Below are 26,348 nucleotides of genomic sequence, written 5' to 3' on the forward strand. Positions count from 1 at the left end.
TATGGCCTGATCCAGTGGGGCTGTTCTTGTGTTCTTGTGTTCTTATGTAACTTACACAGAGGATAGTAAGCTTTGATTAATTAATTTCCTTAACTAATTTTCCCAAGGAAAGATTCTTGGGTTGCACAGGTGTGGTCAAACCCTGGCCCGCGGGCCATATACGGCCCACGGTGAACCTCCACCAGGCCGGCTGCGAGTCTCTCCATCTGGCCCACGTGCATGGCTGCGTATGGTCTCCCCGGTCCTTGGAATGCCTTCTAAGGCCTCTGGGAGGCCTTAGAAGGTCACTTCCAGTTTTCAGAAAAAACGGGAATTGACATTTTAAGGCCTAAAAAGTCCTTCAGAGGGCCAGATAAGGCTTCCCTAACCCACAAAGCCCTTTTTTAGGTCTTAAAATGTCACTTCCGGTTTCTCTGAAAAACTAAAAGTGACCTTCTGAGGCCTCCCAGAAGTCTTAGAAGGCGTTCTGAGGGCTGGGGAGGCCACACGCAGCCTCTCTGGTCCTCAGAAACCCTCCAGAACTGAGCTCCCCTTGCCTTGGGAGGATTACAGAGCTGGGAGGGGACAGCAAGGCTAGGAGGCCTTGGAGGGCTGAAGGCTAGCCGATTTCAGAAGTTTGCAGCGGGCAGAGCAGAGCTTCCATCCCCTCTGAAGGGTCAATGTGGAGAGCCTGCTGGAGCAGGCTACAGGAGGAGAGGCTGCACAAGTGGGTTGCAAGTATGGAGATCTTTGCTCCTCCCCATGCCTTATTTTCAAAATGCTTTTGGCTGGTGAGTCCAGATATCTTTCCTCTTCCCCCCCCCCCCAAGTAAATTTCAATGTTATTTTGGCTGGTGTTTCAAGAGTTCTTTCCTCTTCCCTGCCCCCAAATTCAATGGGATCAGCTCTGTGGTGATTTTTTTTTCCTACCCACAGCTAGCCTGGTCTGAGTCTGTGCTATCTTTGTTTTTTTGTTGCTTGGAACCTCCTTCACCCAGGTGCTGCTTTCTGCTGTTTTTCCCCAAGTGCATCACTGTCTTTCTTTGGCATTATTTCTACCCCCCCACCCATTCCTGGCTTGGTTCCATTTCTGCTTCAAAAAACTTGGAAGTGGCTGGTGCCTCCCATTGAGTCTCTTGGTGATGCTCATTTCATCATTCAAATGTGTCTGCTCTTACTTTTTTTTATTCTTTTCTATTTGGAAAGTATTGGATATCCCTGGTGTTTTCCCTTTTCATCCTTCAGATATATCTGCTTTTATTTTTCCATGTTTTTCCTTGCCTCTGATACAGATGTCTCAATCTCTGCTTTAAGTTTGGGGGGGGGGGGAAGAGTGTGACCATCAGATCCATGGGCAAGGTTTGCTGTCTCTGGTGAAATCAAATTCCTAAGCATTCCATGTTTTTGCTTGACTCTGGTAGTTATATCTCACTCTGTGCTTTATGTTGGAGGCATGTACTCAGGAGTTACTTATACCCCTTCCCCTTCACTTTTCTGGCTTGGTCTGCAAGTCTGGCGAAAGCACATCCACGATAGTCCCAAGTGCATCAGTACATATCTCTTCTGCTATTCCCTGGGTGTAATTTTACACCCCCCATTGCCTCTGAACAACTTATGTCTCCATATGTGGCTGGTTTGGTCTGTATGTTTTCACTGTGCAAGAGGTGTATGGCAAACTGTTCATAGCTCTCAAGTTCTACATGCCTGTTCTCGTGTGTATTATAAAGAAGTTCAGTAAAATTCGTTCATTCATATAAGTTCCCTCTCTAATGTATTCATTTATGTAAATTTATTCAAATTTGAACTATAAATTAATTTATTTTTCCAGCCCCCGACACAGTGTCAGAGAGATGATGTGGCTCTCCTGCCAAAATGTTTGCCCACCCCTGCACTATATATTTGATAGCCTACTTTCTCCAGAAGCACAATGTATTCAAATTGCAATGTTTTCTCCCACATATGAGCAGATAAAATAATACCGCCTTGTGGGAGATTACAAAGCAGATATATCTACAGTTAAGGCATTTTATGGAACCACATTTGTATCTAGCTGTTCTATGTATTTCAGGGCTGAACAGATGAGGTGACTCCAGTTTATCCTCATCTTGAAGTGGGTTAGAGTAAAGGAGAGTGACCCTGCAGACAGCTAGATGGTTTCATGGCCAAGTGGCTCTGAAACTGGTTTGTACCAGTTCAATATTCAATTTACTATACAGGACTGTCCTTCCTATCTGTGGATTTAGGACCCATGGATTTAACACATCATGGCTTACAAACCCACAGTGGAAAGACCGGACCTGAACTCCCAGACGCAATTGGACATGTTCTCCAGTTGTGTCCAGAAGGTTTTCTGAGTCCATACATGGCCTCTGCAGACCTCAGATAGGCCTTTGGAAGTGCCAGAAACACTTCCAGTTTTCATATAAACCGGTGCCTTTCTGGCATCTGTGGAGGACTTTCTGACGTCTGCAGAGGCCTCTGCAGGTTTCAGAACACCTCTGGATGTGACTGGAGATAATAATGGACCAACCTGTGGATTTGCTTATTTGCTGGTTTTGGTATCCGCAGGGAGTCGGTGATACCCCAGATCCCCCACAGATACCAAGGCCTGACTGAACCACAGTCACACCACTTGGGAAAGGGCATTGGCTCATGTTACACACATGTGCAATCCACATGAAAGATGCATCTCTTTTCAATGAGTGAGCACAGCCCTTCTGCCCCCTCCCACACATAGAGTTAATGAGAAGGGCTAATTCTAAGAGGATGAGGTTAACCAAAGAAGTCTTATGACCTACAAGTTTGGGAGTGGTTGGTAAAAACAACTCTCCGCTCCTTGTAGTGCAGCTGCCATGTTTCCAGGCCAAACTCTGGTGGGAGAGCAATATGCCCCCCATCCCTATCAGAGGAAAGAAGGTAGACATACAAACTCCTCCTTGCTTTATGTCATAATTTAAACAGCACTAATTATCTTGTACTAACCTTGCAGTGCCATCTGAGGAGGCAGTCAGGAGATGCCGGTTATCTTTTGACCAGCAAAGATCATACACAATGTTCAGATGTCCGTAAAATTCCCTCAAGTACTGTCCAGAAGGAATCTCATATACTAATCAAAATGAAAACAAATTTAAATGTTTAGGAATACATGCAACTGAGCAATCACTTAATATTGCAGCAGCTTTTAAAAGAAAATATTTTGTTTTAAAAGGCATTTCAAGGTATATTTATTTTTCCATCAAAACTAAACTCCCTGTGGAGAAACAGGTTTGTACAAATATGTCTACAATAATAATTACAGTATTATAAAGCTAGATATTCTCCTAAGGGCAATTCATGTCTTTTCTAACCATTCCGTTCCATTTGCACCTAGTTACCAGAACACAGCCTACTAGGTCTATGTTAATAGTTTAAGATAAGCTGCAAGTATCTACTTCCATCTAGTGGTTGGCGAGTATGACATTTATGTGGTTACTCTTTAATCAAGGGTTCTCTTCTCAACCCGTGACATCACAAGCCAGTGCAAATCAAGAAAAGCAATATTATTAGAGTAGACTTTTCTCCTTTCACATAGCTGCGTACCAATTAGGAAGTGTTAAGATCCTACAAATACTGCAATGGTTTCAAATGGCTACGTGATTATTTACTACAAGCCTTGTTCATGTTCTTCTCACATTCCAGCTTTTTTTCCACGTCACTCCTGATACCTGGAGCACTTTACTGCTCTCTTTCAGGGTCAAGCTTGAAGTGACTTCAAAAGTGTTGCTTGCCCTTCTATTTTTGTATTATTTTGTAAGTAGCAGCCATGGGACTCCAAATCCAGACTCAAACTGCGGCATGGGATGGGGGGTTAACTCTGTTGAACCACAGTACAGTGGGAAAGGCTTAGCCCCCTTCAGTGCCACAGCTCTCAAAAGCTACTCAGGGGAAAAACAGAACTAACCAAACATGGAATGGCACAGACTGCAATCCTATACATACTTTCCTGGGAGTAAGCCCTTTTGAATTCAATAAGACTTGCTTCTGAGTAAACATGCATACGCTTGTTCTGTTAAAGGCATATCTACTTTCAGTCTGAGCCAAACTACCTAATTTTTTCTTGAAACATCTCCTCAAGGTTTACTGATTAAATGGTTGGTTGGCAACCTTCAGTCTCGAAAGATTATGGTATAAGCCTACAGCACCTGGTATTCCCAGGTGGTCTCCCATCCAAGTACTAACCAGGCCTGACCCTGCTTAGCTTCCAAGATCAGACAAGATCAGGCATCTGCAGGGTAACCCTTCCCGAATGATCTCAACATCCCCATGTGTTTGCCTTCTGTGGCATGTTGGCCCCTCTTCTTCACCACATCTTTATCTAAATCTTTTTCTGTGACTCCATCTTTGACAATGACTGACCATGAAGTAAGATGCAATATAAAAAGAGGGCTCATAGTCCCTTAACCTCAGTGCGCAGGGCCAGCTTCCTCAAGGCTTTGCAACTGTTGTGCATATCATAAAACCAAACGCTGATTGAGCAGTCAGTCTTACACCTTCCACCACGCATCAGGTAAGATGCCTGGCTTTTTTATTTTTTAAGCACCGTATGTACGATTACTCATTTAAATATTTTTAAGTACTGTATGCTTATTCATTTAAATATGAATTAATTGCTTTTTCCCCCTTAAACACACTTAGGGCGCAATCCTAACCCGCGCTGGAGCAGGCAAGCCAGGACGCTTGCGCTGCATCCAACGCGGGATTGCAGTGAGCAGCAGCTCAGCCATGGGCAAGGGGAAGCTCTTCCCCTTACCTGTGGTAAGGGCTGCACGCTCCTATGGGTTGTCTTGGACCTGCGCCACCTCTGGAGGTGGCAAAAGTCTGAGGAGAGTGGAGCGGCTTGAAGCCACTCCGCTTGCCCTGGGGACAGGGGTTGGGATCTGGCATAACCGCTGGGTCCCAGCCCCACCCCTGGCTCCCCGCACGCCCGCCCCTGGGCCCTCCCTCCCCCCGCCCAGTAACACCCCCTCCCGTCCCCTCCCCACGCCGCCCATGCCTACCTTTGCCGCTTATGTCGACGTGCTTGTGCCATCACAAGCGGCACTGCGGGAGCCACAGCGGAGGCTTCTGCCTCCGTCTGTGCGTCAGTACAACTGAATGTGCCAACACAGCTCCCACCTAAGGAGGCGCATACGTGCTTTACGGGACGTTTGCGACCCTCCAGGGCCACCTATACCAGCATAACTGCCGGTTAGGATTGCGCCCTTATAAAAGTAGCAAAACTGTTCAGGTATGGGGTGAATTGCTTTGTGATGTCACAGAGGCTGGAGGACAAAATGCTTCTTTTGTGGCTCTGTATTCAAATACCGAAATATGCCTTGATGTTGCAACTTACAAACAATAGGATAACCATCTCTCCCAGCACAACCTGCTGCTAATGTTCGGCCATCTTCAGAGAAGCGAATACAGAAACATCCCATATCTCCAGCTCGTAGGGAAAACAGGTGCTTGTTCGGTATGTGACAAACCTGCATGTCCAAATCAAACTATTATTGTTACAATCAAGCAAATGTAGAAATCAATGGGCAGAAATATCTAATTTCTTTGTCCATGGGATTCTTCCTGGGGTGAAATCTGGAGCAAGCCTTAAGGTAAGAAGTGTGCTGATAAAACTCACATTTATTGAAAATGTGGGATTTCCCATAGCTAGACGTGCTTGTTTCTATTGAGTAAGATAGACTTGGGCTGAAATCCTTACTGAACACAATGGGGTTACTTCTGAATAAAGTAACTAACACCATTTTTAAACACCTCTACCCATATCCTTCAAGATAGTTCCTGCAATAAACACAGGACCTCTCTCTTGTTCCTTTTCACCACAGGGAAAGAGAGCATGAGCTCCCAACTATCCAAATATAATTCTGGAGATGAAAGACCTGAGCAGACTCAAAGCAAATCAGGCAACATTTATATAATACTGTTGTATATGTCTCATTATTTTAATTGTTAAGCCATTTAGGGTGCAATCCTAACCCCTTATGTCAGTGCTTTCCAGCACTGACATAAAGGGCAATGCAGCTCTGAGGTCAGGGAATAAACATTCCATTACTTTGAGGAGGCCTCCGTGAGTGACACCCAACTGCAGGATGCAGACCATGTCCCATTGGCACGGCTATGCCAGTGCTGGAAAGCACTGACAATAAGGGGTTAGGATTACGCCCTTACTTAATTACATTTCACTGCTAAATTTATATCTCAATAAATTCCAATTGTCAGGGATGCAAAACATACACAATTCACAGAGGAATCAATAGTTGTACCCATTTTTCACAGAAAGTGAAAAACCTCATTATCAAGTCACCCATTATGTTTAATAGCATCTAAGCTCAGAAGTCAAAACAGTTTGCTCCTTTAGATAACTTCCTGGAAACATTTCCAGATTCATCCCTTAAAACACTAGCTTAACAATTTTTTGTACAAAGACATAAAAACTCTCACCTGTCCAGGAAGTCTTGACCACTTAAATGCTTCCTCCTTTTTCAACTCTTGCCCAGATTCACTCGCTTTTTTAGATTCATCACTGTGCAGATCTAGGAATGATGGAGAATGATATTCCTGCTGAATAGCCATCATAGAACGGAAAGAAGGATCTACCTACATTTAAAAAAAAATTAAGAAAATAAATGCTTTCTTGCAGATAAATTTATTAGATAAGAATCAGACATCAAAAACAACATGGAAATGAACAGATATGTCAGAATCTATTAACATTCAAATGAACTTCATTTCAAATGAACTAATATCCAACCCCTGCAGATGTCAAAACACCCAGATAATGAAATCCATGGGTAAGGGCACCCAGGCCTCCAAACATGAATGGAGCTGCACTCCACATACGTCTGGAGGGTGTTCCGATACCTGGGTCGCATCTAGGAGACTCAGTGGGTCTGCCAGGCACAGAAAAAAAAAACGGGGCTGCTTCCGGGGTGTGTTTGTGTATCAGGGTTCCCTTTAAACTCTCCCCTGCTGTCCCATCACATCTGTAAACAGAGTGGTAGGATGGACTGCATGAGAGCAGGGACAGAAGCAGCAAGAGGGAGGGGGTTAAGCACAGCAGCCGAAAGGCTTACCAGAACAACCCAATCCTTTGCAGCTCTACTCAGAAGTAGTTCCACTGCAGCCAGTCATTCAATGGGACTTCCTCACTTCCTCTCCCCTAGTAATAACAAAGCTCACAGCAGCCATGTGACTGGAAAGCATGATCTCTATAAACCTCCCCACCCTCACTTCCCTGCCTCCTTTTTCACTGGGCTTTTCCAGTCCATTCCAAGGCAAGAACCCTCTTGGGCTCCTCCTCCTGCCCTCCCTCATCCAAAGAAACAAATCAAACTACTTATCCTTCGCCCAATGATCATCGGTTCCTTCCTATCAGACAGGCAAGAGAGTTCGCTCCCACCTACCCCACTGCTCCCCACTGCAAAAGCAAACATTAACCCTTCCCTGCTTCCTGACTGGAACTTCCATGCTGCTCACCCGGTCTGAATGATGGCCCTACGAGGTCTTTCACAATGCGAAAAAGGTAAGCAAGCATACCCAGACAAACTCTAGCCTGCATGCATGAGAACTGAGTGTTGTGTCAAGGGCCCTTGCTGAGTCTTCCATTTGTGTGACTCGAGTATACAAGAGTCAGCAAAAAAAGCTGATTTTCATGACTTGAATTTGAGTCACCTGACTCCCATCCCTGGTATACAGCTTCTATTCCCATTGATGGAATTGTGCAATATATGGGATCCTGATTCCTGCAGATGAGAGTATAAAGTCCCAAAATCTATATTAAGCACAGCCTTCAAAAATGCTCGATGATATGCCCATTGCAATGTGTATAACTCTGTCTAGTTCACTAACTAGATCAATATGAATATGAACAGTCTCACACTTCTAAAAATCATGCAAACCATAATGTAAGTTAACATCCATTTCACTGAAGTCTCTTAGTTTTGACCAGACTGAATGAAAAAGGAATTGAAAATACTTCACAGTATTAACTTTTTACTAAACTGAGCTTTGAGTCACAGAAAAAAATTAAAAGTACCAGAGGAGACTGGAGGGAAGTTTGTAACATAAGTTGTTTCTCTACTATACCTAGTTACAAAAAACCAACAACAGAACAACTTTTCTCATTTTCACATACATAAGGGCATCTTTATCAGATTGTTTATGCCAGTACTTCTCAAACTTTTCAGCACCAGGACATACTTTTTAGAATGACAATCTGTCAGGACCCACTGGACGTGATATCATTAACCTGGAAGTGATGTCATGGCTGGAAGTGACATCAACAAGCAGAAAAATTTTTAACACATCCCATATGACAAAATTAACTCAATTAATTAATTAATGAAATTTACAATAAGTATCAAAATGTATTTAAAATAATGACGAATGCTCCTAACCCTCGCAAACAGTTGCTAATCTGTTAAAAAAAATCCCCAAACATCCCAAAGGTTGAAATCCCATTCACATTTACCTGGGAGTAAGCCCCATTGATTATCATTATTAAATAATATGCATAGTAGCCAAAAGTACAGCTCTGTAACATTTCCCCAAATGCAGTCACATACCATGGTAACATCAAGTCTAATATATTAAAAATAAAATATACATTGAAATGAAGGGGGACCCGCCTGAAACTGGCTCACGACCCACTTACTGTGTTCCAACCCACAGTTTGAGAAATACTGGTTTATGCATACTCAACTTACAATAACTTACATGATCTGGAAGTTTAATGCCTTTTACTGTTGCATATAGCGTTGAGGGATAACGGTTTCTGGGACATCTTGCCCACCAGTCATAAACTTCTACAACATTGAGCTGTGCCCTGGACCTTGGAGGAGGATAATACAGCTGAAGACGCAGTTTACCACCAACATTCAGAACTCCATTTGCACCTACAAGCTGAAAACACAAAATTTTTTAAAGCAAAAAAATTCTAATTGAAAGTTTTTGACGACACTGACGCACTGTACTGACTATGGTCAAAACTGCATGACTGTGTTTATGATGTGACAATTTTTTTTTTAAAAAGTTACTCATAGGTTGACAAATGAAATAATCATAGATACAGAGCAGAAGTTCTGTATCAGAAGAATGGGGTGCACACATTAAATGTAAAATGAATAACCCAGTAAGTATCACTTCAGCTAGTTCAACGGTACCTTGCCTGTAAGTCTTTGCCAGAGAGAGAAGGGGGTAGTATTAATGCTCCTGCAATCATGCTGGTGATAGGGACATCAGAGCTACTTTTAGACTCACTGAGGCCTGTAGATGTCCTCTAGAGGGTAGGGGAAGCCTGCAGGCCCCTCCCTTAGAATTGATGAAAAATACTCGTGCAACTCAGCCCACGCCAGCACAATGAGCAGGCCACACTGGTACAATGATGTGTGCTGGGCTGCACCGGTCAAGGCAGGTAGGCTTGCGCCAAGTGATGCAGGAGCTGGGAAAGTGACAGAAGGGTGTTCCGGGTGTAGGGAGGGGGCATTTCGGGGTGGGGGAGAGCAAAACTGGGAGTGAGTGGGATCAGAGTTGGTAGCATGCACCATATCCTAACCCCCGCTCCTCCCACCCACACACACACACAGACTGCTTGGATGTGTGCCAGCTAAACTGCTGGTGCAAATTCTGAGTAGCCCCACAGGGCAGGCTGGGGTACTACATGGGGTAAGGGGGAAAATATCACCTTACCCCAAGGTAACTTCCAGTCTGCTCCTAACCTGCTTAGGATCCAGTGTAGGCCATGCGGCCTTAGGGTTGGGTTGCCCATTGTATTGTTTATTCAGACAACAGAAAAGTATTTACAGTTATCAACTATCAGAACTAGAATTGGAAATACACATCTGTTAGTTCCCACTCACCAAACACATGGGTGTTGTCTCTGAGTTTATTTTTAATGAGTTTTTATTTGGATATTTTTCAGCCAAATGTCTCCATTACAACACAATACCTTTAGAAATGCCCAGCAGATTTTCCGAAAACCACGTTCTTGAGTGTGAACATCAGAGTTGGCTTTTGCATCATCCATGCTTAAAAAATCAAGAATCTGGAACCATAAGACACATTTAGTTTAGTTTACATTCCTAAATGATATTATTTTGCACAGTAGAAGTACTTATTGTACAAGTATTGTGGCTGCCATTTTTTGTGGCACACTATTTTTCAGCTGAATGCATACCCACATAACAAACTCTGAAAATCTGCATGTCCAGAACTACAGAAAGTCAACATTCTTCTGTACCCAATGAATCTTAGCTCTCAAAATATTAAGGAGACTACTCAGAAGAAACAAGAAAGCTCCCATGCAAGTCAATAGACAGGAGTTTTCTTTGGAGAAAAACTTGCTAACATGCATATTTGGGTAATTATATGGCAACCCCCATTAGGGATCAAGGAAGCTTCCCAGCAAACAATGTGCTAGGCAGCCTCTTTGTTCCACACATTGACTAATTCCCCACTTTGCTGACAGTCTTCTAAACCTGTTAGAGAAGCTCGGAAAGGGAAAGTTAATGAGGATTCTGCATCCTACTGTTGTCTGATAGCCAACCTGTTTCCCTAAATTTCACAAACCAAGCACCTGCAGATAAGCTCTGCAGGCATGCACTCAGGGAAGCCCTTCTAGGTGTTTGCCTGGTTCTTGTTTTCCATCATAATAATATCATTGCTTTAGCACTACCAAACTCCTTCTCAATATGCTTTCTTAATAAAACATTTCAACAATATTAACAAAAATATAAGAAGAGTTGTAAGAATTTAACAGACCTTGATAAAACACCAAAGATTCATACTGTACCTCAAAAAACAGGATTACTTTGGGACTTTTTTCATCATCTTGAAGGAAATAGTTAAAACGTTCGTTGAACAGAATTTGCTCCTCCCATTCTGGAAGCGTTGATTTAAAGTGCCTGAATTCATAAGGCTGGGTCATAATGGGGAGAATATGTCCCACTGTCTCTTGTTCATAGAAAGATGAAACCGGTCGGCTGCTGTAGAACAAAAGTAGGCACTGTTGAGTACAACTGGGTTTGACTTTTGCCAAAATGGAAAAACATCTACAATGTAGGCTACTTGTGCTATTGAGAAAAATAGCAATGTTCAATATTTGGATACCAAACATCTGTAAATTGTTTGAATCCCTATTCCAGCTCAAACAATTCTACATATAGCCCACAGCCCACTGAAGTGTAGAGAGAGCTTAAATAATTTTGGCTTAAATTTGACCCCACTAGTGCAGGTCTGAGTAGACCCTTCCATGCTTTCACCTGGATATTCCTTCACCCAGACTGCCTCTGCAACTGCCCCCTCCCACAGGATGTAGCAGTTGCCATTTTGGTATTGCTGAATTGGGGGGGGGGAATGGCTGTTAAGCGGAGATATGGTTCGAGGGACATCAACCAATCTATTCAGATTTGCTTCCGTAAGGTCAGGGACAAGTTAAGTATTTGGAAGAACAGGCAAGATGTTTAAACAGGCACTAAAGTTACCTATTTTCTTTCTTGACATACAGTCCAGTTTTTTGATCAATCACATGAATCTTAACCATGGGATGCGATACCATGAGGTCAGTTTTAAGTCGATCTGTTCGATGGATGTAAACACCTAACACAAGGCTATCATCAAAAACAGGTTTTGATTCTGGCAAAATATTTCCAGCAGCTGTACATGACATATTTTCCTCCTTTTCTGTATTTTCTTCTATAGCTAGGAGCAGAATGAAAAATGAGGATCAATATGATTAATGTTAATTCATGCAGACATTGCAAACGCTGATATCAATTAATTTTGCTATATGCATAATTTATTATAAAAATAAGTTCATGATATACCACTGCATACTGGTTTTTGTGTGTATTAATAAGAAACTGAACAAATACTGCTTAGCAGCAAAGAAATTCTTTTCAATATGAAACACACCTACTATTAAAGGTTCCATTACTGAATGTACTTAAAACCAAGTGATATGTTCTGAAACAGCCTCTGATTTGTATGAAAAACAGCTATAAGAATGATCTTCACATCAACCAGTAAACATGGAAGAGCATAGTACTCACAGAATCTGAACTTTTTTCCTAAGCAGATATTTTAGTAGCACAAGTGCATCCTGCATTGCATTTTACCATCTAAGAGTACTCTTTTTCACAATACAACTGATTACATGAGTAGACTACTACTGAAGCTCTAATTCAAAAGTATCAGGGCCATTTCATAAGATAACGTACCATGCTCACAGTAACTTTCTTTTTAAATCTTGTTTGCACAACACTCACGGCCAGCAGATCATATGAAATTAATCACAGCACAAATTACATGCCAACAAGTTTGAATGACTTGTACTGGTGTACAAGATCACAATTTATGCACATGTGAAACAACTCAGAGAAAGTGTTTACCAGAAGTACAGTGCAATCTAAGCAACAACAACAACAACAACAAAGAAAGCAATGAGGTTGTGTAAACCGGGTACTACTTTTCATGAAAACATATTTAGAGAATTGAGATGCCAGCTATGAAAACCTTTTCTGGATTTCCTTTTTGGTTTCTTTCCTTTAGATTTTTGTTTTCCAGAATCCTCCTCCAACTCTTGTTCCTCTGTTAAGATGTCATCCTCATTAGACTTTGATATAAGCAGTCTTTCCAGCGATCTCTTTTTGCTGGACTTTTCTTCCTTGGTGCCATTCTGTAGTTCAGAGAGGGACATTGCACTGCAATGAAGTAAGTTCCACTGTTAGCAACTGTATAAGTTCACACATCCATACAAACCAGAACTTCACTGCAGTCTCCCAGAGATGTAAAGAATGCTTTGCGTCCCTTCACCAGTCAGGAAACTAGGCTTGGGTGGAGGAAAAGCATGCACTCATGAACCCAGTGGGGTGAGGATGGGGGTCAAAAAACTGAAAATGCATTGCCCTAACCCTCACAACCCTGGAGCTTGCTCACTCTGGAGCCTGAGTTGGGAGGAGGAGGTGTTCAAAAGGCATCAACTACTCCTTCTAAGAGAGGAGAGATAATGTGCCTATGGCTCTGGAATAGGGAAGGTCACTATAACAATAGAGGTGACTATAACAATAGAGGTATAGCCTAGTCTCATGAGATATGACATGACAGATCCAATGAGAGAACAGGATGTCATTTTGCCAGTTTGGCTTGGGACCTAGAAACTGAACTGGGGAATAAGAAAGCCAGGTGAATTTTTCTTCCATCTGAGACGTGAGCAGAAGTCCCAAGCCAAGAACCTAGCAATCTCAACTGACTTCTGCCATGGTACCTCACAGTGTCAGAGGCTCAATGCACCCCTCCCAACCAACAGCAACATTACATTTTTCTATATAATAGTAATAAATCCAGAGGTGAAGAAATGTCATGAAATATCTCTTCCTTCTCAAAACAAACCATTTAAGATTTCTGTCCACAGATTGCCACCCTACCCTACTTCAGCTTCAAATACGACCGGCATTTCTTTCTTCTTTTTGCCCACTTCATTGTTCAAGACAACTTGGTGGCTTTGAATGTTGAATTCAGACATCTGTTCCTTAAGCTTCTTTTTTATTTTCCTCTTAATTGCATTTGCTTCTTCCTCAGCCACTTGCTGCTGATAGGCTTGAATTAGCTGTTCTTCCTCCTCTAACTCAGATCTCTCCCTCACTTCATTCAAGGCACTTTTTATGTTGCTGTCCCCTTTTTGATGAGGTGCATCTGTCCGTAATACACATGTTAGTTTTTTCTTTGAAAAAACATGAAGCTGTTTTTCCAAACTCTCCAACTTAGTTTCACATAGATTTTCCTCCTCATTAAGTTGCTCTTGTAACACTGCCTTTTTCTTCTTCTTGTTAGACTTGGCTTGCTTGCTTTCCTCTCCGCTAACAACACTATTATTTACTTTCTCCGCGACTGAAGCTTTTTCTCTGAGTTTGTTTTTTGTAAACCGTGGGCTCCTTTCTTCAGGGTTGTAAGTGTTGTTGATAATTGCCTCATCATTTCCACTTTCTTTGGTTAGATCAAGATGATTTTTGAATGTATCAAGCTAAAATCAAAACAAAAGATGCTGAAAAGTCATCTACCTGTAAATGATAAGCATCTATATTATAATAGTAATATTTTGGTACATGCCTAACTTTTATGTTGTGAAATGAAAGTCTAAGTGTATCTTAATTGCTCTGCATAACATAACATAAGAACATGAATTCTGCATGGAATTCACATGAAAAATATTTCAGTTTACAGTAATTCTTTCCAATACAGTAATACAGTATTCATCCAAGTTTTTTGTAAGAAAAATCATGCAGATATATTTTAGACTCTATGGAAAATTGTTCTGAGTTGGTATGTCAACATGACAGCTTTTTGAAATACAAGTTAGAATAGAATTAAGAACCATACTTATACCTAACATAAATACTACTAAGAGGTGAGGGGTAATTCCCTGACCACAGGCCTAGCCTCACTGAAATAACACTTAACAAAATTTGTTCATACTAAAATATAAGATCTAGAAGTAACTGAGTTATTTTAAAGGTTCTATTTATGAGCTGTTTAAAAAAGATATAGTCAACTTTAATCTGGTGATTTAAAATATATATTTTTTAAAACGTTCCGTGAGAACTGGCATGCAACAAGAGAAAGGCTTCTCTGTTATAGCTCCATCCTTGTGGAATCTGTTATCCTGAGCAGTTTGCTATGTTCCTTCCCTCTTTATGTTTTGTCAAATTCTGAAAAACCCAATTATTCATTAGTTTTGACAAGGTATGTCTACAAAGTACAGTTGCTTTTGGTTACCGTTCTCCCTGTGTCAGATTTTATGCTATTATTATTATTATTAAAATACTTTTTTATTTTGTTGTTTTATGGATTTTTAATTGAATTTTAAATTTATTTTGTTGTATTCTCCCTCGAAACCTGCAGGAATGAGACAGAATAGTAATATTTTAGATAAATAATAAATAAACCACCAAAATATATTTCTGAGACCAAGCTTTGTTTTCAAGTAAAAACAATGCTTTTATCTCCAATAAAGAAGCTCCCCATCTCCCAAAAGACAGAGATCATACATTTAGGTGGATTTTAATTATTCATCCACTAGCCCTTTAAATGTGTGCATCTTCTTCTGTACAAACTCCTCAGAAGCATTCCTGCTTTAATTCATGTCTCCAATTCTCTGCCTAACCATCTTCTGAGTTCCTCTCTTCATTAACTTCAAACTCCTTTAGATACTGTAGTAGTAGTAGTAGTAGTAGTACTCCTTTATAAACTTTACTCCTTTAGATACTGCTTCCACAAAAATCCTGCACTTCTTTTCTCCATAAAACAAAAACAAAACAAAAAACAAGCTGTAGCTGAGTGTATAGAGACTAAAGATTTGAAATTAATGGCCCAATCCAGTGGCAGTAGCAATCTGCCTCCATAAGTCGCCTTGTGACAGCACAAACATTTCCCTGCTGCTGTGAGCTACAGGGCTGCCAGCAAAACTGACTGAAGGCTCGATGTGCACACCACCCAGACTCTCCACGGATGCAGGTAAGGCGGTAGTGATTGATTGGTCATGGGCAGTTTGGGGGAAAATCAGGAAAGGTAATGAGCCAAAGCATGGGGTAGTTCCAGGTCCAGAAGGGATGAATCTTGGCAGTAGTCACACATGCCAGATCCTTTCCCTGACCAGATCTTCCCCCACCTCAGGTTCCTCAGATTTATGCCAGCAAAATCAGGGATTTAAGTTCAAGGAGACCCATTGTTGACCAGACAGTTTACTGAGAGGCAAGTAAAATATTTTTATTTATCTCTTATCTCTGTCTGGTCGCCCACCACCACTACTGTATGCCCTACGTTGGCATGGTTGCAGGGCATAGGATGGTGAGGGACAGAATTGGACTGTACATCTATACAAGATGGAAGTGGTTTCTGTGACACTATAAGGGTCCACTAGTCTCCTGAAAAAAGAAATTGATCCCACACAGAATATCCTGAATGTCTAAAAATATTTAGGGAATATAGTTCCAAAACATAAAGCTTTGTTCTTTTAATATCACTAGCACAACAGCTCACCACAATGTTCTCCTGAGGGCTCAATGTTTTCTTCAACTTCTTTTTATCTCTTAGGCCAGGATGGTTCCTGAAAATTTCTTCAAAACGAACCCTGGTTTTCACCTTCGCTTCACTCTCCACTGAAAACAGGCAAGAATTTGATAACGTCAGTTAGTTTATTACAGATAGAACTTATCAACTCTCCAATCCACTGATGGCCTTCCATGCATTATTATACAGAAGTCATACACAGTTTCCACTGTGCACAAAAAGCAAAAGCAAACATCCAAGGCTCACTGTGTCAAGTATTACTTATTAAAGGAAAAATGGGAAGAGTGCAGACTGGCACAGTGAATCTGTAGGTCATTGCTGCATGTGCGTATGCTAGGTGTTGCAGAAGCAGGCACTATGGAGTCCATCTCCACAGACTTACCACTACATTTACTGATGTGAATGCCTAGTCACAATACATGCATTATGGACCTTTGGACATACATGGAAGATCTTTAAATTGTGGCCCAGGTCTATAGTGAAATAATTTTCAGAAATATATAAGTAATTTTAAAATATATTATATAAGTACTTATTCTTATATATATATATAAGTAATTTTATTCAAATCAAATACATTTCAGTACCAAGAAATCATGTTCCCTATGAGAACTAAAAAGCTGCAACATATGTAATGTACAAAAGTTCGCACCTGTTGGCATTTTCAGGTCTCTATCAAGAGCGACTCAATACGATACATGTTTCTTTGTCAAAGTTCTGCATTCTGCATATAAAAACAGAATATGTTATACTATGCTATTACGAATTAAGACAAAGGTAAAATAGATTTTAAGACAAACTATTGGATGCAATACAGTAATGCTTCTCTGGAGTATTAATTGTGTTCATGCTGTGAACCATAGCACTTCATAATTTCTAATGTTACACTGAAGAGGATGCTACTTCAGGTACTTCATTCACCAAGAGTGACAGGACAAGATTCAAAGAACGCTCAGCTAGTTTGTCCATGAATTGAAATGTGCTCTGCACATGTCTTTGTATGGACAGGGTTAGGGGAAAGTAACTGGCTGGTTAAATGGGGATGAGGAGGCGCTCACTGTGCAGCTCACATTTAGCGATAAGAATATTAAGTCACTGAGTGCACATGGAGTGCACATGGAGCCATGCTGCATCACAAATGAAATATAGTTTGAGTCTTGCAAAAGCGGTTCGTTATTTTGCACTGGGATGGTCGGAAGCCGAGTTGAAATCTGCTGTCCCTGCCACTCAGAAAGGCAAACAACCTCCTTCAGGAGTCAAATACTCCTGGGTTCAATGAAAGTAGCTCTGTGGTTCCAAACTGTGTGATTCCTCTATTAAACAAACAGCTTCTCTTTCATTACGTACACTATATATATCGAAACATTTATTAGCAGCATGATCCAAAGATTTTCTGGGCTTGTATTAAAACATTGTAGTTGAGATTTTTACTCTGCTTTTTGGCTCAGAATAGAACTCATAAGATCATCATAAAGCAATTTTTAAAAAATCAACAAAACAGACATAAAACAAACCATGTAACAGAGAATGGTAAGCAGATCTAACACAACGATTATGAAAATCTCATCTACCAGTTCATAAGAACATAAGAACAGCCCCACTGGATCAGGCCATAGGCCCATCTAGTCCAGCTTCCTATATCTCACAGCGGCCCACCAAATGTCCCACGGAGCACACCAGATAACAAGAGACCTGCACCCTGGTGCCCTCCCTTGCATCTGGCAATCTGACATAGTTCATTTCTAAAATCAGGAGGTTGCACATTAATTCCACTTTGGCCTGCCCAGAATTACACTTACAACATCTGGTATTGTCTGATAGTTCACTCCTGGAGGGGTGGCTCCTTCTCCATGGCTTGCTACTAGTCCATAAGGCCTAGTCCATAAATCCAAAAGCAGGGTATAAACCTTTCAAATAATAAGAAAAATAATAACAAGCACAGAGATAGGAGCTAAGCATTAATTGCTACTAACTGCAGTATCTGAAGCCTTCCCTCAAGCTCTCTCATTTTGGGTTTTCGAAAGGTTCTAGCACCCCCTGCTGAAACTGTAGTTTAAAACATTTAAGGCCCAAATCCTAACCAACTTTCCAGCACTGGCATAGCAGTGCCAATGGGTCGTGTGTTGCATCCTACAGCTGGGTGGCATTCACGGAGGCCTCCTCAAAGTAAGGGAATGCTTGTTCCCTTACCTCAGAGCTGCATTGCCCTCATGTCAGCGCTGGAAAGTGGGTTAGGATTGCACTCTAAAACATACAAAAGATGACACTCTGCTGATAGCTGGTTGCTACTGCTCCTGCATGGTTAAGAATGTGACTGTGACAGACAAAGCTTAGCTTTGCCCAGCTTCCACTGGTCTGCCAGCTGTGCCCATTCCTGAGTTAGTCTGTTCTGACCCAGTCATGTCCATCTAGATCAGGCCAAGGGCATATCTAGTCCAGCTTCCCATATCTCACAGTGGCCCACTAGATGCTTCAGGGAGAATGCAAGACCACAAGACACCTGTATCCTGTTGTCTACAGATATCCATCCACGGTAACATCAAGATTGCATTACCATAATGCAATGTAAATGGGACTGCTGTTTCAACAATAACATGGCAAGCTATGCATTATTCTTGTCTTAACAGTTTTTATTTCCTTGCCAAAAAAGCTGTTAAAGCCACAGTATTCAACAGTGTTGACTCTGTATTCATTAGCAATATAGCTGGATTACTGTTAACATGTGACACAGAGATGTCAGTAGAGGAGTGTAAATATAGCCCATTAAGCAACCTGAACAAGATAAGGATGCTCATCAAGTATAATCCCATCCCCAAATAGAAATGATTTCCTTTTAAACTCCAAAAGCCTAAAAAAGAATGCTAGGTTTTTAGTGAAGGAGTTTCCTGACTAATAATATACAATACTATATCCTAAAAATGCAGATACAGTGTCATAAAGATATTTTTAACTACAAGTAGGAAACGGGCAGCCCGATCCTGAGCTGCCCGGCACAAAGAGAAGCAGCAGTGCCAAAATGGTGACCACTGCCTCCTAAGGGCTTCGGGTAGCCACCGGCGGTTCCTCAGGGGAAGGGGGCATTTCAATCAGCAAGGAGGGAGGGAGGAGGAGCTAGCTAGGGGTATAAAGCTAGTGCCTGCCACTGCGTGAGCCTCTCTGCAGAAGAGCGCGTGGCCTCTGGGAAACCAAGTGCCTCGGGAACAAAGTGCCAGGTAAGGCACAGCGAGTTTAGCATCTGTGCGAGTTCAGCAGCAGGGCAAGGAAGCCAGGGCCCCAGACACTGCCCTTGTCTTCCCTTGAGAAGAGGGGCAGCAAACCAGTGTAAGGTTTTTAAGCACCCCTAAACAGAAACAAACAAACCAAAAAAGCTATGCAGTCAGACAGCCAGTAGCAGGGTGGGGGCTATCCAGTGTTTTGCATTGAGTGCAACATGTATGACTATATGCCTCTGGGGCATAAGTCATGGGTGTGTCCTCGGAGCAAGGAGCTCCAGGGACTCAGGGAACGCATCCACTCCCTTGAAGCCTTGGTGGCTGACCTGGAGAAGCAGAGGCAGGCAGAGAAGGACCATGGGGAGACTTCTGGGGACGATCAGGCTTCGTCCCACCCTCAGGCACACAGCTCCTCAGCTGCCCGGGTGGGAAGTCTCGGGGCTGGAGGACGTCATCCTGGAGAGGAGAGAAACAATCTCCTAGGGGGGACCCATTCTCCAGGAGACAGGCCCGTATCCGAACACACTCAGGATACTCCTCAGCAGGAGGGGGGTCGGGGGCTTCTTGTAGTGCGGGATTTGATTATTAGAAACGGGGGCGGGTTTGCGACAGATGTGAGGATCGCATGGCGACTTGCCTGCCTGGTGCGAAGGCTGCGGACATCACTTCTCGTCTAGACAGGCTGGTAGACAGTGCTGGGAGGAGGTAGCGGTTGTGGTGCATGTCGGCACCAACAATGTGGGGAAGTGTGGCCAGCAGGTCCTGGAGGCCAAATTTAGGCTATTAGGTAGAAAGCTGACAGCCAGGACCTCAAAGGTAGTGTTCCACACGCAGGGCCAGCTAGGCAGGCAGAGATCAGGGGTCTCAATGCATGGATGAGACGGTGGTGTAGGCACTGGGGAATGTTTTGGGACAAGCGAGGCCTGTACAAGAGGGACGGGCTTCATTTGAACCGGAATGGAACCAGACTGCTGGCGCATAACATTAAAAAGGTGGTAGAGCAGCTTTTAAACTGATCCCTGGGGGAAGGCCGACAGGAGCAGAGGGGCATCTGGTTCAGGACTCCTCATCCCTATGGGACGAGGAAGGGGAGGTTAGAGAACAACAAAGTAAAGACCAAGTAGGAGAAAAAATTGGGAATGATAGCGTGATGGGATGTGATAGACGGTTTGGCACAATGAGAGGATGCAGGGATAAAGGAACAAATAAGCAGCCCACCCTGGGGCATTCCATGTACAAATGCTTTTATGCAAATGCCCAAAGTCTCCAAGCAAAGATGGGAGAAATGGGATGTCTGGTGACTCGGGAAAACATTGACATAGTGGGCATAATGGAAACCTGGTGGAATGCGGAGAATCAGTGGGATACTGCAATCCCGGGCTATAAACTCTACAGAGGGACAGGGAGGGGCATGTTGGGGAGGGTGGCTGTTTACATTAAGGAAGGGATAGAATCCAGCAAAGTAGAGATTGAAGGTGGGTCCAACTCCACCATAGAATCTCTGTGGGTTAAATTACCAGGCCTCAGGAGTGATGTAATACTGGGGGAGTACTATCATCCTCCAGACAAGAAACCGTAAGGGGACCTTGAAATGAGGAAACAGATCAGGGAGGTGACAAGGAGGGAAAGGGTTATAGTCATGGGGGACTTCAATTATCCTCACATCGACTGGGTCAATTTGTGTTCTGGTCACAAAAAGGAGACTGGATTCCTTGACATGCTAAATGACTGTGCCTTACAGCAGCTAGTCGTGGAGCCCACCAGAGGACAGGTGACTCTGGATTTAATATTGTGCGGTACTCAGAACCTGGTTAGAGATGTCAATGTTACTGAGCCATTGGGGAACAGTGATCATGCTGCGATCCGTTTCAACATGCACGTTGGGGGAAGAATACTAGGCAAATCTCTAACAAAAACCCTTGACTTCCGATGGGCAGACTTCCCTCAGATGAGGAGGCCAGTTAGAAGGAGGTTGAAAGGGAAGGTAAAAAGAGTCCAATCTCTCCAGGTTGCATGGGGGCTGCTTAAAACAACAGTAATAGAGGCCCAGCGGAAGTGAATACCGCAAAGGAAGAAGGGCTCGACTAAGTCCAGGAGGGTGCCAGCATGGCTAAGGAGCAGAGTTAGAGAGGCGGTAAAGGGCAAGGAAGCTTCCTTCCGTAAATGGAAGTCTTGCCCTAATGAGAAGAATAAAAAGGAACATAAACTGTGGCAAAAGAAATGTAAGAAGGTGATATGGGAGGCCAAGAGAGACTATGAGGAACACATGAACAGCAGCATTAAGGGGAATACTAAAAGCTTCTTCAAATACGTTAGAAGCAGGAAACCCGCCAGAGAAGTGGTTGGCCCTCTGGATGGTGTGGGAGGGAAAGGGGAGATAAAAGGAGACATAGAGATGGCAAAGAAATTAAATAAGTTTTTTGCATCTGTCTTCAACGCAGAAGACCTCGGGCAGATACCGCTGCCCAAACGACCCCTCCTGACCAAGGAATTAAGTCAGATAGAGGTTAAAAGAGAAGATGTTTCAGACCTCATTGATAAATTAAAGATCAATAAGTCACTGGGCCCTGATGGCATCCACCCAAGAGTTATTAAGGAAATGAGGAATGAAGTTGCTGATCCCTTGACTAAGATATGCAACTTGTCCCTCAAAACGGCCACGGTGCCAGAGGATTAGAGGATAGCAAATGTCACACCGATTTTTAAAAAGGGAAAGAGGGGGGACCCGGGAAACCATAGGCCAGTCAGCCTAACATCTATACCGGGTAAGATGGTGGAATGCCTCATCAAAGATAGGATCTCAAAACACATAGACGAACAAGCCTTGCTGAGGGAGAATCAGCATAGCTTCTGTAAGGGTAAGTCTTGCCTCACAAACCTTATAGATTTCTTTGAAAAGGTCAACAGGCCTGTTGATGCAGGAGAACCTGTAGACAAAGTCCAGATATATCTGGACTTTCAGAAGGCGTTTGACACGGTCCCTCACCAAAGGCTACTGAAAAATCTCCACAGTCAGGGAATTAGAGGGCAGGTCCTCTCCTGGACTGAAACCTGGTTGAAGACCAGGAAACAGAGAGTGGGTGTCAATGGGAAATTTTCACAATGGAGAGAAGTGAAAAGCAGTGTGCCCCAAGGATCTGTCCTGAGTCCGGTGCTCTTCGACCTCTTCATAAATGACCTGGAGACAGGGGTGAGCAGTGAGGTAGCTAAGTTTGCAGACGACACCAAACTTTTCCTAGTGCTGAAGACCAGAAGTGATTGTGAGGAGCTCCAGAGAGATCTCTCCAAACTGGCAGAATGGGCAGCAAAATGGCAGATGCATTTCAATGTAAATAAGTGTAAAGTCATGCATAATGGGGCAAAAAATCAAAACTTCACATATAGGCTAATGGGTTCTGAGCTGTCTGTGACAGATCAGGAGAGAGATCTTGGAGTGGTGGTGGACAGCTCGATGAAAGTGTCGACCCAATGCGCAGCAGCAGTGAAGAAGTTCAATTCTATGCTTGGGATCATTAGAAAAGGTATTGAGAACAAAACGGCTAATATTATAATGCCATTGTACAAATCGATGGTAAGGCCACACCTGGAGTATGGTGTCCAGTTCTGGTCGCCGCATCTCAAAAAGGACATAGTGGAAATGGAAAAGATGCAAAAGAGAGCAACTAAAATGATTACTGGGCTGGGGTACCTTCCTTATGAGGAAAGGCTATGGCGTTTGGGCCTCTCCAGCCTAGAAAAGAGACGCCTGAGGGGGGACATGATTGAGACATACAAAATTATGCATGGGAAGGATAAAGTGGATAGAGAGATGCTCTTAACACTCTCACATAACACCAGAATCAGGGGACATCCACTAAATTTGAATGTTGGGAGAGTTAGAACAGAGAAAAGAAAATATTTCTTTATTTAGCGTCTGGTTGGTCTGTGGAACTCCTTGCCACAGCATGTGGTGATGGCATCTGGCCTGGACGCCTTTAAAAGGAGATTGGACAAGTTTCTGGAGGAAAAATCCATTACAGGTTACAAGCCATGATGCGTATGTGCAACCTCCTGATTTTTAGTCTATGCCAGCTGCAAGGGAGGGCACCAGGATGCAGGTCTCTTGTTATCTGGTGTGCTTCCTGGGGCATTTGGTGGGCCGCTGTGAGATACAGGAAGCTGGACTAGATGGAACTATGGCCTGATCCGGTGGGGCTGCTCTTATGTTCTTATTAGTCCCCTTTCCCTGGGGGAAGGCCCAAGCCCTGCAATGGGGTTACTCAAATCTGCGCCAGCTACTGAGCCAGCGCAGAGTTGAGAGGCCCTGTGTTGGGCAGGGAAGCCCAAAGTGTGATTCTGAATCTGCTGGTCCTGCCCCCCCTCCTGCCTCAATCCCTCCCCCTGCCCCGGAACGCCTCCCCCCACCTCACCTCTCCACCACCTGGAGCTCAGCCCTTACTCCAGGCAGTGTGCAGCAGGCTTCTACTGGCATTGGTTCAGTGCAGACTGGCACTGAGCTGGTGCCAGCGCTGACCTGGCACTGAAACTTGTGATCATGCCTTAGTGCTGAGTTTGCGAAACGCATCACTGGAGGAGAGCCAGCACTGGGTCTTCAGAATCTGGCCCTTACAGAGCTCAGAACAGTTCATAATTTTAGACAGCATTTATAGCAACGAAGGAAAAGAAGCAGAAGCACAAATGCCAAACATCTGTAGCCGGTCTTCACATTGGATGTCTTTCAATATTTAAACAATGTGGTAAATATTATGTTTCAATTTTTTGTCTTAGCAATTTCTTGACAATGACTCTATGGATTATCACTTGCTTCTAAGCAAGACACAGAAGTAAGGAAACCACCATCCCTAATAGACATCCTACAAAACAAAATGTCGCACTAACTTCCCAAATGTAGAATGTAACTAGTTTTTTTTAAAAAGTACCCCAAAATCCATTGTTTTTGCTTTTTAAAAAACTATGAATTTAAGCATTAGTATAACTTCACCGCCATCTAGAGGGAAGTTTTTGTTTCACATAAACAGTTTTTTTTTTTTAAAAAGTATCGACTACAGAAGAAAAATCCCCACAATCATCTTTGTGTCTGTTGTGTTATCAATGATTTTTAAATAAACTCACATGGGACTTCAAGCTTTGTTAAAATGCCAAACTTTAGCACCCTTTTGTAATGGCATCTCATTATTTTTTTTTTCTTGCATTTGCCCATTAGGGCGTTGTTTGCCGTTTATTTTTGTGTGCATGTGTGATTTTCAAAGCGTGTGCTGTAGCTGCCTTCATTTTCCAAACACACAACTGCAGCTTAAGATGCCCCAGCTACTGCATGCACCCCGACACAGTTCAGCCACAAGAGCAACACCTCTTGCCCAGCAATCCCCAACCCACCCCCAGCAGTAGGGAACCACCTAAAAATATGACTGTAGGAGACCAGGAGGGCCAGTGACAGCCCTGATCCTGCTACTCATTGCTAGCAGTGTTACCGCAGGCTTCAGTGTAGCTTTTGGAGAGAGAATGAAGGCAAAGAAAAAAGGGAGCATCACCTAAACAGCATCTTTTATCCCAATCTCCCAATCACTGCCTGAGACAGTGAAGGTGCGACTCCTCTTCCACCAGGGACAGCCTCTGCTCCTTCATCATTGACCATCTGCAAACCCCCAGTGATGGAGGCAGCATCCAGTCTGGGGTGAGCAGGGGGTTTCTGGGCAGACTGGTGTGGTGAGCAATCCCAAGCATGGAAGCAATCTGGGTTTCCCCATAAAAGGCATGATAAGCAAAGAAACCCTAATCATGCTCATGCTGCCATGTTCAGGACTGCTAGTGAAGTGGAGCCACGCTGCTCTCATGCCCTTCCTGCCAGGGCATGCCACGTACTTCCCCGCCACCCTCTCCCCCATGCTAGGTGGGGAACTACACTATGCACTGGACAGCCTAGGATGCCCCAGGCAGCCTTCACGGTCCTGGGAACGAAGTAAGACGAAGCGGGGGGGGGGGAGAAAGGAGAAAGAGACTCACTTTTCCCCAACTGCCTCCGACAGCGCGTTCTGCCGCCTCTGATGATATCGGCTGCATCCGAGTCCAGCACCGACGGAGCCGCCCGCCGGGTCACTTGGTCGTGCCTTCATTCTCTCTCATTCTCCCCCCGCCCCGTCTCAAAATGGTTTCGCCTCAAAACAAGCAGCAGGCTGCCAAGGGAACCGCATCGATCGAAGCGCGCATGCGCAAAAGCAGTAGTCGCTGGCGAAGAAGTCCTTGCACGTGACCCTGCTGGGATTGGGTTGGGGATTGCTGGGCAGGAGGTGTTGCTCTTGTGGCTGAACTGTGTCGGGGTGCGTGCTTGCAGGTGGTGCATGCGGTAGCTGGGGCATCTTAAGTTGCAGTTGTGTGTTTGGAAAATGAAGGCAGCTACAGCACACGCTTTGAAAATCACACATGCACACAAAAATAAAAGGCAAACAACTCCCTACTGGGCAAATGCAAGAAAAAAAGATAATGAGATGCCATTACAAAAGGGTGCTAAAGTTTGGCATTTTAACAAAGCTTGAAGTCCCATGTGAGTTTATTTAAAAATCATTGATAACACAACAGACACAAAGATGATTGTAGGGATTTTTCTTCTGTAGTCAATGATACTTTAAAAAAAAAAAACTGTTTATGTGAAACAAACAGCTCCCCTCTAGGTGGCGATGAAGTTATACTAATGCTTAGATTCATAGTTTTTTGAAAGCAAAAATAATGGATTTGGGGTTTTTTAAAAACTTTTTTAAAAACGGACAATCCAGCTGCCCGCTCACTCCTTATGTCTGTTTTTGCAGAACTAGGAGTCATTGCCACATCAGATCACACAGAGGAACATCACAATGTGGGAACTGCCTGACCTCACCAACAGTTCTGTGATCTAAGCTCCAAAGCAAAATTACAGTGCATGACATATTAATGGAAAATATATGTGCGTTTCATTATATAATTTGTGAAAGTGTGCATGTGTGTGTGTGTGTGTGTGAGAGAGAGAGAGAGAGAGAGAGAGAGAGAGTGCAAAAAATACATTTGGGACCTGCTGACGCAGGGCCCCAT

The 26,348-nt window shown here is 43.3% G+C and overlaps 1 protein-coding gene across 2 annotated transcripts in view; it reads right to left on the bottom strand.

The window, feature by feature from the left end:
• The window catches only part of AHI1 (Abelson helper integration site 1), a 107,461-nt gene extending 82,000 nt beyond the window's left edge, over positions 1-25,461 (bottom strand). Inside the window, exons 1-13 of one of the 2 annotated variants that reach the window (XM_066611223.1) lie at positions 25,290-25,461; positions 17,874-17,981; positions 16,727-16,798; positions 16,045-16,163; positions 13,434-14,029; positions 12,523-12,710; positions 11,493-11,709; positions 10,802-10,994; positions 9,959-10,054; positions 8,728-8,913; positions 6,454-6,609; positions 5,351-5,483; positions 2,962-3,085 (exon numbers count right to left, since the gene is read on the bottom strand). In XM_066611223.1, the coding sequence (XP_066467320.1) occupies positions 2,962-3,085; positions 5,351-5,483; positions 6,454-6,609; positions 8,728-8,913; positions 9,959-10,054; positions 10,802-10,994; positions 11,493-11,709; positions 12,523-12,710; positions 13,434-14,029; positions 16,045-16,163; positions 16,727-16,736 (2,018 nt within the window). In that variant the 5' untranslated portion in view covers positions 16,737-16,798; positions 17,874-17,981; positions 25,290-25,461. The remainder of the gene's footprint in view (positions 1-2,961; positions 3,086-5,350; positions 5,484-6,453; positions 6,610-8,727; positions 8,914-9,958; positions 10,055-10,801; positions 10,995-11,492; positions 11,710-12,522; positions 12,711-13,433; positions 14,030-16,044; positions 16,164-16,726; positions 16,799-17,873; positions 17,982-25,289) is intronic. The other variant, XM_066611222.1, reaches the window with a different exon arrangement.
• Between the last annotated feature and the right edge of the window lie 887 nt (positions 25,462-26,348).

Source organism: Tiliqua scincoides, chromosome 1, assembly GCF_035046505.1.
Source record: "Tiliqua scincoides isolate rTilSci1 chromosome 1, rTilSci1.hap2, whole genome shotgun sequence".
In the NCBI taxonomy this organism is placed as follows: Eukaryota; Metazoa; Chordata; class Lepidosauria; order Squamata; family Scincidae; genus Tiliqua; species Tiliqua scincoides.